Consider the following 14243-nt stretch of genomic DNA (forward strand, 5'->3'; position numbering starts at 1 on the left):
GATGGTGTAGAAATCTTCTGACAAAAAAAGATTTTGAAACCCTTCAAATTCTTCCCTGAAAAATAAATCTTTAATTTAAAAATGAGTGTTGCAAAGTCAAAAGGATAAATATCCTGTTTGAGGCCGGGCCCCTGGCTGAGAGGCAGCGTTTGCAGACAGCCTTCACAGTCCACAGATCAGTCCAAATGACTATATGAAGGCGGGCAGTCAGTTGAAGCTGTTTTATCTCCATTGGTTGGAAACAATTCAAGATGATTGGATCCTCTCAATAAAAACTGATGAACATTTGCAATTCAAGGGCAGTCCTTGGTTGGATTGGTACATATGTACGCCACTGCCAGAAGACCAGTTGATAAGGGACTCTATGTTGCAGGGCATTCTGTCTCTTCTGGCCAAAGGATCAATTGTGCAAGTTCAATTACGTCAATGTTTCTGCAGCTTCTATTTTCGACTATGTGTAGTTCAAAAACAGGTTGTACAGTTCGTCCAGTCTTTGATCTTAAGGAACTAAACAATTGTACCCTCCTGGAAACTTTCAAAATGGTGACATTGCAGAACATTAAACCATTAATATCAGCCAGAGACTTCCTGGCAAGTCCAAATCTCCAAGACGCATAACATCCATGTTCAGATTCATCTAGCCAGTAAGACGTATCTGAGTTTTTCGATCATAAACAATCATTAACAGTTCCAGACTCTTCCATTCGACCTATGCACATCTCCGAGCATGTTCTCACAGGTATTTGCTTCAGTGGTGGCTGCATTGCAATTGAAGGGCATTGGCATATTTTCCTATATTGAAGACCGGCTCTTGAGGGCTTCTTCCTTCTCTAAGGCACAGCAGAACATGAGGACGGTCTGGACCTTCCGCCAGGATTTGTAGTTGCTGAACAACATCAAGAAATCTCATTTGGTGGCATCACAGGAAGTGGCTTTTATAGGTGTCATCTTCGACACCGAGCAAGGAAGAGCATTTCTGTCACAGAAGCGGGTCATTGCTATGCAGTCCCATCTTCAAATCCTGCTGGGGCAGAAACAAGCCATGGCCCGCACTTGGTTGAGTGTTCAGGATTTCATGGCAGCAGAGACTGGAGTGGTTCCATGGGCTTAATTTCATTTGAAAAACTTCACTGAATCATCTCCTAGATCACTGGGACCAGGCATCTCAAACATTTGAGCGCATGGTTCCAATGACTTCAAAGGTGGTCAAGGATCGTCAGTGGTGGCTGTCAGAGTCTAATCTAGTAAAGGGAGTACACTTCAAATCTACCCCCTCCATAGGTTAACTACTGATACAAGCCAGTGGTGTAACATTATGTCCCACAGCCCTCGTGGTGCATGGGGGGGGAGTCGAGCTCCAGGGAGCCCCCTCTGGCACTATGTAGGGGCATGCCTGAGAGCTCCTGACTGGGTCTGGAGCCGTGAGGGGGCCCCCTTCATGCAATTTGTTATGCCGCCGATGCAAGCATTTGGGGTTGAGGGGGCTGTGTTTTTCGACTGGGAGGTCAGCATATAAAGGTTTCTCTTCCAACTGGAGGGAGGTGGTGGCTGTTTGGCAGGCCATTCAAGCCTTTCAATCCCATCTAAAGGTGAATCTGGTTATTAGAATCAACAATCCAGAAGCCAGTTACCTGAACCTTTAGGGGGCACGAGAATTCAGGGACTCAACAACTTAGTAGCCAAAATCTTTTCCTGGGCAGAACATTTTCTACTGGCGGTGTGGGCAGTATACAATCAGTGGGAGGCACATTTTTAGATGGACACATTGAGCTGCAATTTGCCTTCCTCTGATCGTTCCACCTATCTTATTTTCACTCCCAGCAGATATGCAATCCCTTCCAGACTCCAAAGATAGATCTGTTTGCCTCCCAAGCAGATGCAATGCTTCCTCTTTTTGTTGTTCTGAGACCTGGTGTCTTTGCAGTGGATGCCCTGTTATGCACTGGGACTCTATATCTGCAGAATGCCTTCTGCCAATTCCCCTCCTCTCGAACTACTGCAGAAGATTTGGGAGGAGAAGCTTCTGGTAATATTGGTGGCGCCATTTTATCCAAGACTCCCATGGTTTCTTGATCTTGAAGATGGTGGGAGGGGATCAGTTTCATTTCCCTCTCATTCCCCCTTCTCTACAACTTCCCACCCTTAGATTTCAGGTTCTCAAGAGATGAACCTGACGGCTCAGAAATTTAGAGGGTAGGCTTTGAAAGGCTAGGGTTCTTCTGGCAGATGGAAAAGGCTTACAAGAGTCTAGAAAGTGCTCTACATTGCAATCCAAGCATTAGAAGAATTTCTCATTATGTTTTTCTTATTTTTCCCTTAGTGGCTCACCTTCCTAACAGTGTTAGACTCAAGAAGCCGGTGATTCATAATATGGTCCTGACATGGGATTTGGCAATAGATTTTAAGGGGCTTGATTTGCAAACATTTGAACAACTGCAAGAGGCAAGTATACAGTGCTTAACGGAAAAGGTGGCTTTCCTTTCAGCTATTACTTCTACTAGAAGATTGGGGGAGTTGTCTGCCCTATAGACTACTTACCCTTATTTGAGGTTTTTCCCAGACACGATTGTTCCTTGATTGGATTCTAAATTTATCCCTAAGGTGCAGTCAAGATACCATTATTCCCAGGAGATAGTCCTTCCAGTTTTTCCACCTTCTTTGCAGTCTGAAGTTCCTTCTTCTCGTGACATAAGAACAAATGTGCTGGTATACTTGCAAAAGACAAAACCTTTTAGGCTCTCTAACTCTTTCTTTGTTTCACAAGGGGGATCCAACAAAGGGACAAAGGTGTCAGCACCCACTTTGAGTCGATGTGCGAAAGAGGCTATTTCTCAGGCCTACAGATCAGATAAGCGTGCAGGAATACAGTGGGAGCATAAGACAAATTCTTATGAGAATTTAGAGATGAATGAGGATTAACTGAGCAGGTATTTTCATGGTGATATCGATACCAAAATTGAAAATGGTTTTTGTGAATAGGACCATATATTGTACACACCTCATGTTCATATTCAACACTAGCATTAAACTATAATGCGGCCGATTCTGATTTCGGTCGGAAGGGCTCTCTGACCGATTCGGATCATGTTGGCCGGATTCCTTTCCGACTGAGCCATTCTGATGGGCTCAGTCGGAAAGGAATCCGACACGGATTTCCGGATTGCGGACGACAGGCTCGGAGAGCCCGTCTGCCGTCCGGAAATCCCTCAGTACTCCCTCGGCTGCCTCTTTGCGACCGAGGGAGTACGTTGGCAGTTTTTCACTGCCTTTTCGTGCCGGTTTTTCCGGCACGAAAAGGCAGTCGGAAACTGTCTTTGGGGGCCCCCAGTAGGGCCCCCATGGGTGCGAGGCTGCCGTATGGCGGCCTGGGGGCACCTATGGTGGCCCTCTGTGGATCCCTGTACCCGGTGGCAGGCACCTTGGGGTGCCGTCCACAGGGTGTAGGATTGAACTGCACCCCTGCTTTCCACGATGCAAGCATGCATTCCGCTTCGGAATGCATGCTTGCATTGTGTTGTATACCAGTTTGGTCGCATCGTACTAGCAGGGCCGTAACCGACGACAGCAGGTCGGTCAGTTACGGCTCCTGACCGATGTCGGACGGACCTGAGTCCGTACGACATCGGAATCGGTGCCTAAGTGTGCAGTGCATGCACACGTACATGGAATGTACTTTTAATAATTTGTTTTCCATCAGCATTTTGCTGCTGGTAATTTTTCCAGTAAGATCTGTGAACTGCAAGTCCTTTTCCAGACTTGAAAACTGTGTATCACTCAAAATCTGTGGCAGTGGTAGAAATGTGTGATTATATCAATACTACACAGGTTTAAAATTACTGCGCAACTCAGAAAGAGTGTGATAGTAGTTTATGCAATATTTTATTTACTTTGGTAAACGTTTATTCCACATCAAAGTCTCTCAAAATTGTTTGTTAGATGCATTTGTTTCCTCAAAACCACATTGGGTTGTTCCACAATGAGAAATGTTTAATAATATGCATGTGGAAATCTGTGCTGAAGTGTGTTCATTACTTCAGTAGAGATAACGCATACTCCTAGGGTGATGAGGTGTGGTATCTCTGATATAAGGACACCTATTGTGACATCATAATGCGCAATTCAAACAGGTGCATTTTTCCATTATTTGATCATAAGCCACTTTTTGGCCAACTTCTTAGTGGTATTATCCAATACTTCAAAATGCTCACTTTTTTAAACATTACTTCTAAAAATAATCACTTCAAAATCTAAATGCTTCTCTAAGTGATTGCTTCCATTGGGCATTAGTCAATTGAGGTAAACAAAGGTGGTGTGTGTTTATATAGGTAAGATTTTGGTTAAGTAAAATATTCACTCTGGTTGTTCACACTTTGGGGCAGATTTACAAGAAAGTGACGCATTTGCAAAGATGTGTCACTTTCCCTGCGCCACACTGAGAAACCCTTGCGCCACTATGGATGCGCCGTATTTACTATATGGTGCACCATGGCGCAAGGATTGACAGATGCATCAGAAACTCTGCATCTGTTGACGCAAAAGTCACGCAATGCTGGATTTGTGTCGCAAGCACAACACAGCTCCAGCAATGCAGGTGGAGGCCTATCCTCATTGTGCTACGTCACTCCTTACGCCTGCTTCAAGCAGACGTAAGAATTTGATGCAGTGGCATCCTAGATGTAGCGCAGTGAAATCTTGTAGATTTCACTGCGTCACTTCTACGTGGCTTTTTTCTTTGGAACGCCCACCCTGCATACATTATACCTTACGCAGGTATAATATGATGCAGGGCTTTACAACGTGACGCATCTCCCTAGATAAGTCACGTTGTAAATGGGCCGCATTTTTATGCTGCTGCTGCGTCACAAAAAGTGATGTAACAGCGGCGCAAAAATGACGCAAGGGGCTTGTAAATCTGCCCCTTTGTCTGTAGAAATGTAGCATGTTCCAATAGTACTTATATCACTTGAAGTTACATTTATAGATGTGTTTTTCCTAGACTGTGTGACTTGCCAGACTTCAACAAGGAGAATTTTACATTTATTCCCCTCAGTCCGATGTCCTGCTTGAAAAGAACGGGTTTTCCCACTACTGATCAAGGCCAAGGATGCCAGTGGGAGTAATCCAGTCCCCATTTTACGGAAAGTCTAACCCTTATTAGTGGGATTTCCAGAGGACAAGGAAGGAATGCTCTTGGACAGCTGGCACTGTGTAAAAGAAGGTGAGTGGTGGTGGTGGTGGTGCTCTGGTGGGACAGTTTGAGTCCCTGAGCAGAATGTTTTCCACCTACATCACATGACTTCATTGTATCACTTTTTAGGTTTGGCTTGACAGTGCAGATGTCTGCAAGGCATAGTGTTGACAATTCTTTAAAACATACATTGAATGGTCTTTGGCTCATCCCAGAGGAGTATTGCCCTCTCACCTCATGCTGTTGGCTGCTCGGTGCATCATTTCGCCTCCTGTGGAATGCTTGCACCACAATGCATGAGGGTGTGTTTTACATCTCAAATGTACTCTGAATCTTCACAAATGTATTATCTCTTAGACACCTTCTATACAGAAAGCAATACTTTTTGATTTCTTTTTCATTGCAGCTGGCTGTTTTCTATGTTTTGTTTAAGCCAGACCTACTGGTTTGACAATGATTGGTTTTAAAGCATCCGCTTTGAAGTTTGAGAAGGTAGTGACATTTAAAATATGCTTTTAATCTGAAAGTGTTTCTCAACACATCTACCTAACTTGGAAGTTTTTTTTTTAAATTCACTTTGCAGTCTTAGTCTTATAAGACTGAGTATTTGTTCTTTCCTCTTTCAAAGTAACATTTTCATTTTTGCCATCTTTCTTAATTTTTGAAAGCTGTTATGATTTCTCTTGTATAAATTTAATTGTGTGCGTGTGAGATAAACTATTCCTACATTTAATTTGATTGTAGATTTTAGATATCTGTGAAGTATCATGCCTCAGGGCTTTTGTCACGAACTGTACAAAGGCAGTAATAGCGAGTGTCTTCTTCACTGTGCTGTTGAAAACTCATATTTTGTTATTTCTTTAAATTCACACTATGTAATCATTTATATTAGATTGTGTTTCTATGTTTCAAATATTGTTTAATTCTAATTCTTTGTGTGGAAAAAGTTTGAAATTTTGCATTTTGAAATAACACACATTAAGAGGTACCTGGTAATCCCAATTCGAATGGGAACAGGAGTTAGCAACATCATTACAGGATGCACAGTAATTTATGGATCTGGTGCCTCTCTTCCAGAGATTTCACGTGCAATAAGCAGATGGCGCCATCTCATGCAAGGCAAATGAGGAATAATCAGGAGTCTTGAGACCAAATTTCTGATTGCCTGGTAATTCCTCATTTTTAAGGTGACCCTGAAGGTCCCACTTGCAATGCCCAGTAAGTTCCTCTCAAGGAGTTACTGATGCCATGAAGGGGGAATGTTTTCCCAGTGTAACTCCAGGCACTCCAGAATAAGATTCGTAATGAATTTCACTGGCACGAAGTACCTTTTCAAAAGAGTAACTAATATAAGTATTAAACTGAACAAATACAATTTCAAGGTTACATTTTCAAACACTACACTTAATCCTGAGTGCACTTTCGACTGGGCCCGTAAGCTAGAGGCATGTGCCCTGCATGGTCGTGGTAGCCAAATATATACCTCTAGTGACCGCCATATTTGCCTAAATTCGAGATGCAACACTCATGATATGAACATCACACTCCATCACAACCTTTATTGTGTGCCAAAGGCTGACTATAATGTTAAGGTAACCGTGTCTCCTTCAGTCTTACATTGTGCTTCTTTATTGCTTCCATTCATACCCAGATCCTTAAGTACAACATTGCCTGTATATTTTCTATATTTCGAAAGGCAGCTATCAAAGCCAAGTCTGTCGAACTATATTTATAACTCTTGCGTGATTCGAAAACAGTAGATAGTCTCCAGCACGTCAAGTGAAGTCTTGATTATATTAGGTCATATTTTAAATATCCAATTTGGGCAGAGACTCCCAAGATAGAAAGACAGTCAACTCTGCTATGTGGCTCACTGTTCACCAAGAAATATTGAGATTGACTGATACACTGACGTCTTGCAGGACGCCTCTATAGTGCATGACACTGAAGTTATATTGCACTGAAATGTCTTTCTGACGTCACCAGAATTCTCGGTGGCACAGCTATGACTTCTCTATGGTACAGCCTATCCTTTTGTCTCACCCCACTTAATACTTTTTTCTTTAATGCCACTAAGACTTCTCTTTAACCCCTCTCGGGTATGCCTTTAACCACGCACAATTCCCTACAACTGCACCTTAACTCCTCTGTGATACCCCTTAGTCTTATTTCTCTCCATCAGACCTCCATGTGACACCACTCAGGCAACCGCTAAAGCATGCGAACAAACTCACTCATATGTCTCAATATGGCATCTCTCGTATATTGATGTAGCCAGTTTAGACTTCTCTCTGATCCTGCTCATTGGTTAATGCACTATGATTTCACTATGTATTTCAAATGAACTGTGCTGTCACTGTCATGCTTAGTCAGTGATAAAGATGCTGTGATGTCAACCTGGATTTCCTTTGATGTTCTTGTGGCAAACACACTGCAGTGTCAGAATTCTTTGCTTATGACGTGCTACTATCGGTAAATACATTTCATTATCTCCATTGCGCAGGCTGTCTCGTCATTAGTAGAGGTAGGATGGTGTCATAATGTTCATGTCATTATGCACTGGTTGAGCTTTTCAAACCCTGGCCAATATTTTATGAGGTGATGACTGCAGTAGCAGATTCCTGTTTATTGTGTGCCAAAGATGCTAGTCCTACTCAGAAAGTTGCTGTGGCAGGTGTGATATGAAATTCATAGTCTATTGAAGTATTAGGTGGTTGTATCTTCTATGTAAAATTGCTGTGACCTTCCCTCTAAGGAAAAGGCATAGCCATACTGCTTTCCTGTGCTTCCGTACACCCTACTTTGTTCATGTCAGACTGTGTTAAATTGTGCAAATGTTCCTGACACATTCTATGAGTTGTAGGATCATTAGTAGGCATTCTATATAGTTGTAGAAATGTATCTCCATAATCAAAGAAGTTAATTTGCGTCTTACTCTCTCGCCTGCAGGTCCATCTGGTCCAGCATCACCCTAAAAGAAAGAGAACGGAGAACAACTGATGATCAGCCTTATAATTCATGTTACAGTGAGGAAGCTCTTACTACACGACCAACACAGAGAAAATGTCTGCTTCGCTCACCTCATCTCCAGCTTCGCCCTTATCCCCAGGCTGTCCTGGACCGCCAGCTTCACCCTGTGGTTAAGAAAACACCTTGAATACACTAGCAAGTGAACAATTAACTATGGTAGATCAATAATAATGAATGGAGCAAATTAAAAGTAATTGAGGACCTGGACAATACAGCCTAAAAACGGGGAGTTCAACAGAAGTGATAAAAGAGTCCACACAACACTTAGCAGATCAAAGAAAATATGAGTGATGCCAACATGTGGGACATTTGGCAGTGGAAGCAGGCTGAAGATAAGCCTCCAGGACAGCTGTGGCTGCTGCAGGTAAGAGAGGCGGGGCCAGGTTTTGGGGGATTTCGAGAGACGACCACGAGGGAAAATTAAATAAAGAATTAATTTCCCCTCGTGGTCGTCTCTCAAAATCCCCCATCGCCCCACCGCTCTTACCTGCAGCAGCCACGGCTGCTCCAGGAGATACAAAACTATCAGTAGGAATGTGATCATTGGATGCAAGCTAAGCGAATAGTAGAAAAAATTGTTCAATTAATAATTTATAGGAAAAAACTGACCAATATTGTTACAGTTGGAAATTGAACAACAAATAATGATTTTATATCAGGAAACCAAACTATTGCCAAACACTTCACAGTACAAAGTGAACGACTGTTAAACACAGTACACTTGGGGACCTAATCAATGAGGAAAGCCTTTATAGTTGGATACTTGATAACAACCACCTTACAGTAGGGAAGTGAACAGTAGAAACCTCTTTAAGATCAACTTGCCAAGTGAACAAACTATTTTTGAAAGAAAATTGAGCAATAGATAAATACATGATAGTTCGAAAAGTAAACAATTAAGAAACACTATAGAGTATGAAACAATGGATTTACACCCTCCGAAAATGAAGTAACAATGGAAACACTACTTCAGAGTTTGTAATTGATCAATTGTAAACATTCTATAGAATGATATTGATCAATTGACACACTCTGAATATTAGAAAACCCTATAATGAAAGAAGCATACAATAGGAAATTGAAGATTTTTTTTTTCATGGGCCGAAATAACTGTAATTACCAAGGAAAACACATTGTCTGGGAGCAGTTTGACTAAAGAAAATGCATTGTGACCTGCTATTAACTAAACACCGAAAGTCTATTTTTCTATGGTTCACAGTTGAAATATTTAAGAGAAAATTTTGGTTGAGATCGAAAAAGAATGAGTCATCTGTCAAATCCATTCTCATTTCCAGGGTTAAAGCAATAGAAACAGGAAAAGGCTACTCTTGAGAACACGGCCTGCCCCCTGAAAGATTACTTATGTTTTCGTTCCCTGAAATATCACGTTCTATCAAAAATGAGAGTAAACATGTTTAGGGTGAAATGTATGGTGGACATTTGGGTCACATCTCATTTACCTAAGTCACAAAAAAGTTTCTGGAACATAAAGTGAAATTTGTGACTTGTAGGGAGATTTGGAAAAAGGTGAGGACAGTAGAGTGGTTAGAGGAAGGCTTGGTATTTCAATTGCAGTGGCTGACCAGCAGCTCTAAGTCTCTTTCTGGAATACACATGGTACTCTAGGTCGGGTTTGAGGCATAGCCCACTCTAGCCACCTGGGTCTTTACTATTAAAAAGAGTCCCGGGGGGCAGCAGGCATTTACACCCATTTTTACACCTCTGGGACACTCTGGTATTACTTTAATATTACAGAAGGGACCACGCAACACATAAAGCAACAGAAACTCATAAGTGCACCTGAGATGCACTTATGGCAAAATTTGTGTCCAAGCACCATTGTGTCAAATGCCATACATAGGGAAATGTGTTGTTCCTCAACAGGTTAACTGCATATCACCAAATTAAGGGTCATGAAACATGGAAGGGACAAGGCAAATTATATCTCTGAAATCAAAGGACATGGCTTCTGATGCAACACATAATACTGTATAAGACTTTAATCAAACTCCTGCCTATTATAACCCTTGTCAACATGTCTAGTCAATGTGTTGCTATTCAATACTATTCTGACTATTCGTCACCGAGAAATCGACAGCACTATATATTGTTTTAGTATCTTTAGCCTTGAGAAAGTCCTTTGTGACAAACACGTCAGCTGTGGTAGGTGCATATTTGCTTGTCCTGAACAATTATTGGAAGCTACCTACATCACTTTACTGTCTTATATGAAAACTAAAGCATTGGATGCATATGTGTGCTCTTGTCGACCACATTCATTTTTCTGAATTGTGCTACTATATCGAATTGAATAATCCAACACCTGTTCCAATGCAATAAACACAACTGATTGTACTACTCTCTGATATTATCTCCTGATTACTGTAAAGAACTTACTGCTCATGGCATGAGAGCTAGTCTTCCCATCACACAAGAGACACTCTCTTGGTAGGCATGTACAGTCTGAGTTAAAACCGTTTCCTAATATTATTGTTCTTCATTATAATCACATTGCTTAAACCCCTCTTTGAGATGAGTGGTTGACATGTTTCACTGCTATCATTGTAAAAATTTTAACATGAGAAGTTGCAGGTGAATACATTCTAGGTCATGTCAATGGAAGATGTGCTTATTCAAGAATTATCTACTATTAGATAACAAAAGTGGACAACAGGCCAATGCAACATTGCAGGAGGAAATAGATGTATATGTTGACTTTACATTATGAAATGCAAATCTAAGTATGAGTGCTGTAAAAACACACAACACATAAAATCTGAATAGTTGGATACCAACTGAAATTGTCTAAACATTATAACAGCAAGGGAAACATAGTGTATAGAAGCAAGCTACAAAGTGCAACAACATAGCACCACCATCACACCATGCTGTTACTTTTTGGCCACGCAGATAAGGCCTTGTGTAGAGTTGTAACCATTTACTCTCGCCAGTGCCGGGATACTGACTGCCATGGAGCAGTTAATTGTATTCAGGAGTGAAACCACATCCTGATCACCTCAGGTTTTTGTATGCCACGCAGCTATTCTTTGACAGCTGATTAGCCAGAAACCGGTCCCAGGATGCTTGTTGCCGGTCCAGGGAAGACATGTCTTGGCAGTTCGGGCTGGATTGTTCCCATGAGGCACAGGTTCAGACTGATTTGCATATGGTCATGTGTGAACTGGGGTGGCAAAGTGAGCTAAAGAATGACGATGGATTAAACCCAGATCAATTGACTGGGGTTGAGTGCTTGCAATGTTCAACACTCCGTCCATCTTTGCAGCTATTCTTTGGCATTTCTGCCGTAGTACTGCAATCCATGCTCTGCTGGGGTAGTGACACATGCTACCTACTATCCAGGGCAAAAGGTGTCTGGCACAGCAAAGGAGAACTTTTCAAAGTGCAAAAACTGATTTGCACAACTTTGTATCAAGAAGCTGTTAATGAGGCGGATCAACGCATCCAAGCTCGGTCTGCTAGATAGCCAAACCAGGCTTTGCTTCAAAAACTAACACCTACTTGAAGCAAGTACAAACAATGGGAAATATGCTCATTTATAAAAAACAAAAAAAAACAAAAAAAAGATGAATGCATGTGTGCTGCAAATAGCAGCACACATCCAAATGTAAGGAAACCTTCTGAGCTTGTGTACCGAAAGGAATTTGTACTGGAAACGTACCTCCAAATCTTATGCTAGGCAGTGCATGCCCACCTCTGCACCATGGTGCAAGGCTATGTGTCGAGCAAGGCAGCCTGTTTGGACACCAACACAAGGGATGACACCAGCAACAGGCCAGTCTTTGTAGATATAGCACTGCACTGATTTCTCTCTTGAGCAATGTATCATTGAATGCTAAGCTGCATTTAGTAAAAAATTTGTAAATCCAGGCCTCAGTTCTTTGTCGCTCTTCAGATGTGCTGGTTCTGTAATCCTCAAAGTGTAACTTGGATGTTTTTTATAGGTAGGCATAAGACATACAATGTAGGTACTTGTGATTTAAAGACAATGGGCAGCTGGATCTGGTAATGGAGGCCCAGATTTGTGCCACACGGCTTTCCATTTCAGCTAATGAAACCTTCTACTCACCCTAGTTTTCAATGTCTTTTCATTATGGTGCAGCAGGAACAACACCTGGCTTGCTGCCAACAAACCAGTGTTTCCCTCCAATGCAGGACTTCTTTCTTACCTTATCTCCAGGGTTTCCGCTGTTCCCTACTCGACCTGGGCCTCCATTTGCCCCCGTTTCTCCCTGCACACAGATAAAGGGGTAAGGTTTCATGAGTTCATTCTGTGGCCTGGAAACAACACATCCAAGAATTCTCTATATAAAGGCGGAGGTTGTTAAAATTCACAACAAGCCCCAAGAAAAACACCCAGTGCAAGAGAATCAGGGAAACCAATTACAAAACCCATGATATTAAAAACAGTAACCCATGCTCTGGATACAAGCTCCTACCAAACCCATAACAACATCCAGCACAACATACTAAGAAAAGGTCAGAAGCATTACAGATGATCCAGGCTATTGTGAAACCAAAATATTAATGGAAAATACAAGAGTTTGCTACATAGTGAGTGCACTCATAATTAACCTCCTGTAGTTATCACTTGCAATACTATTTTCACTAGTGGCATTCTTCGTCACTTTCTCTGACCCCAAATTCTTTGCTTTAGTAGCACTCCCTTCTTCTTCTTACTAGATCCCTCTAGTTGCTGCCCACTGTATTTCCTTTAGTTCATACTGTGTATCATAAAGACATTTAATGTCAATGTTTTGTAATAGGTTCGACTCATACTTGAATGTGATTAACCTCTTCTGTATCATATATGTGTACTGCCTGACATCTAGTTCTGACAGCTGGATTTGTTTGAGAGATGTCTCTTGCTCAAACGAGAGTCGTATGTCATAATATCGAGTGATCAAGTATTGTCTTACAACAAAATCAAGCACAGAATATTGCCTTCTACCATATTGTTAAGGCACATATATGTAGGTAACAATAGATTTACTACTGATAACTCTATATCTAGGTACTTTGAAGATATATATCTTCAAAGTACATAAATGTAGGGCAAAGAAAGGTAAATATATACTTCCCTGCATTTACGTATCCTGATGATATACTGCTAGTCAATATTCTGCAACTGATAGTGTTGAAGGTCGATATTAAAAACTCATTGTGGTAAGATCACCTTTAATGGGTGTAACAGCCTGATAACAGTCATTCTGACTAATACACCTTATACACTTCTCTTAACAGCTTCCCCATCACTTACATTCGTATTAAGGTTCTCACTGTTAAACGTAAATCTACTCATTGCCTTCTACAATATCACTACCAGAAATCGGAATTTATTGTCCTAAAGCCAACTTGCAGAAACGTAGTTTCACATATCTCGGCCCAATTAAAGGAATCCGAAGTAACATTTAATGGTGCACATGTGAGACCTAAAGCCTAAACATGTTGAGAATGCAACCTCAGGGGCTTACCTTTCCTCCTTTTGGCCCATATGATCCAGGGTCTCCTTTTGGGCCGGGTGGGCCTGCTTCGCCCTGTTAACATAAGAGGTTAATGTTAGGTGAGATATTTATCACTTATTATGTCATTAATATACTAGACGCTTGCCCTTCCTTCGTTTGCATGTACCGCCGCAGACAGCATCCTGTGTTCCACAAGGAAGTACCTCAGCTTGCCCCGCCCAGTCCTTTTGCTACATCTCATCCAAAAAACTATTACTTCATTAACAGCACAGCCTTTCTCAGCCACCCGCCCATAAACGTAGCCTTCTGATGCCATAGAAGTCTGTCTTGTTACCAACTCGAATATGTTGCCCACTTTAAATGCATCTGTCCACATACCTCCCACTTCTGAATTAAGTGAATTTGTATGTGAAAAATAGTAGAGCTCATATGGAAATATCTCCCATCCTGTATTGCTTATTTGCTGAGAATAATGCATTGTTCATATACACTAATGTTCCAGTCGACACACATTTACCAAAAAATAATTCTCTCAATTGAAT

At 41.6% G+C, this 14243-nt stretch overlaps 1 protein-coding gene across 1 annotated transcript in view; it reads right to left on the reverse strand.

The window, feature by feature from the left end:
- The window catches only part of LOC146861110 (uncharacterized), a 97556-nt gene that overhangs the window by 29258 nt on the left and 54055 nt on the right, over positions 1 to 14243 (reverse strand). Inside the window, exons 16-19 of the mRNA XM_085645170.1 lie at positions 13711 to 13773; positions 12406 to 12468; positions 8269 to 8322; positions 8124 to 8159 (exon numbers count right to left, since the gene is read on the reverse strand). Coding sequence (XP_085501296.1) covers positions 8124 to 8159; positions 8269 to 8322; positions 12406 to 12468; positions 13711 to 13773 — 216 coding nt within the window. The remainder of the gene's footprint in view (positions 1 to 8123; positions 8160 to 8268; positions 8323 to 12405; positions 12469 to 13710; positions 13774 to 14243) is intronic.

Source organism: Triturus cristatus, chromosome 3_1 (assembly GCF_964204655.1).
Source record: "Triturus cristatus chromosome 3_1, aTriCri1.1, whole genome shotgun sequence".
NCBI classification, from domain to species: Eukaryota; Metazoa; Chordata; class Amphibia; order Caudata; family Salamandridae; genus Triturus; species Triturus cristatus.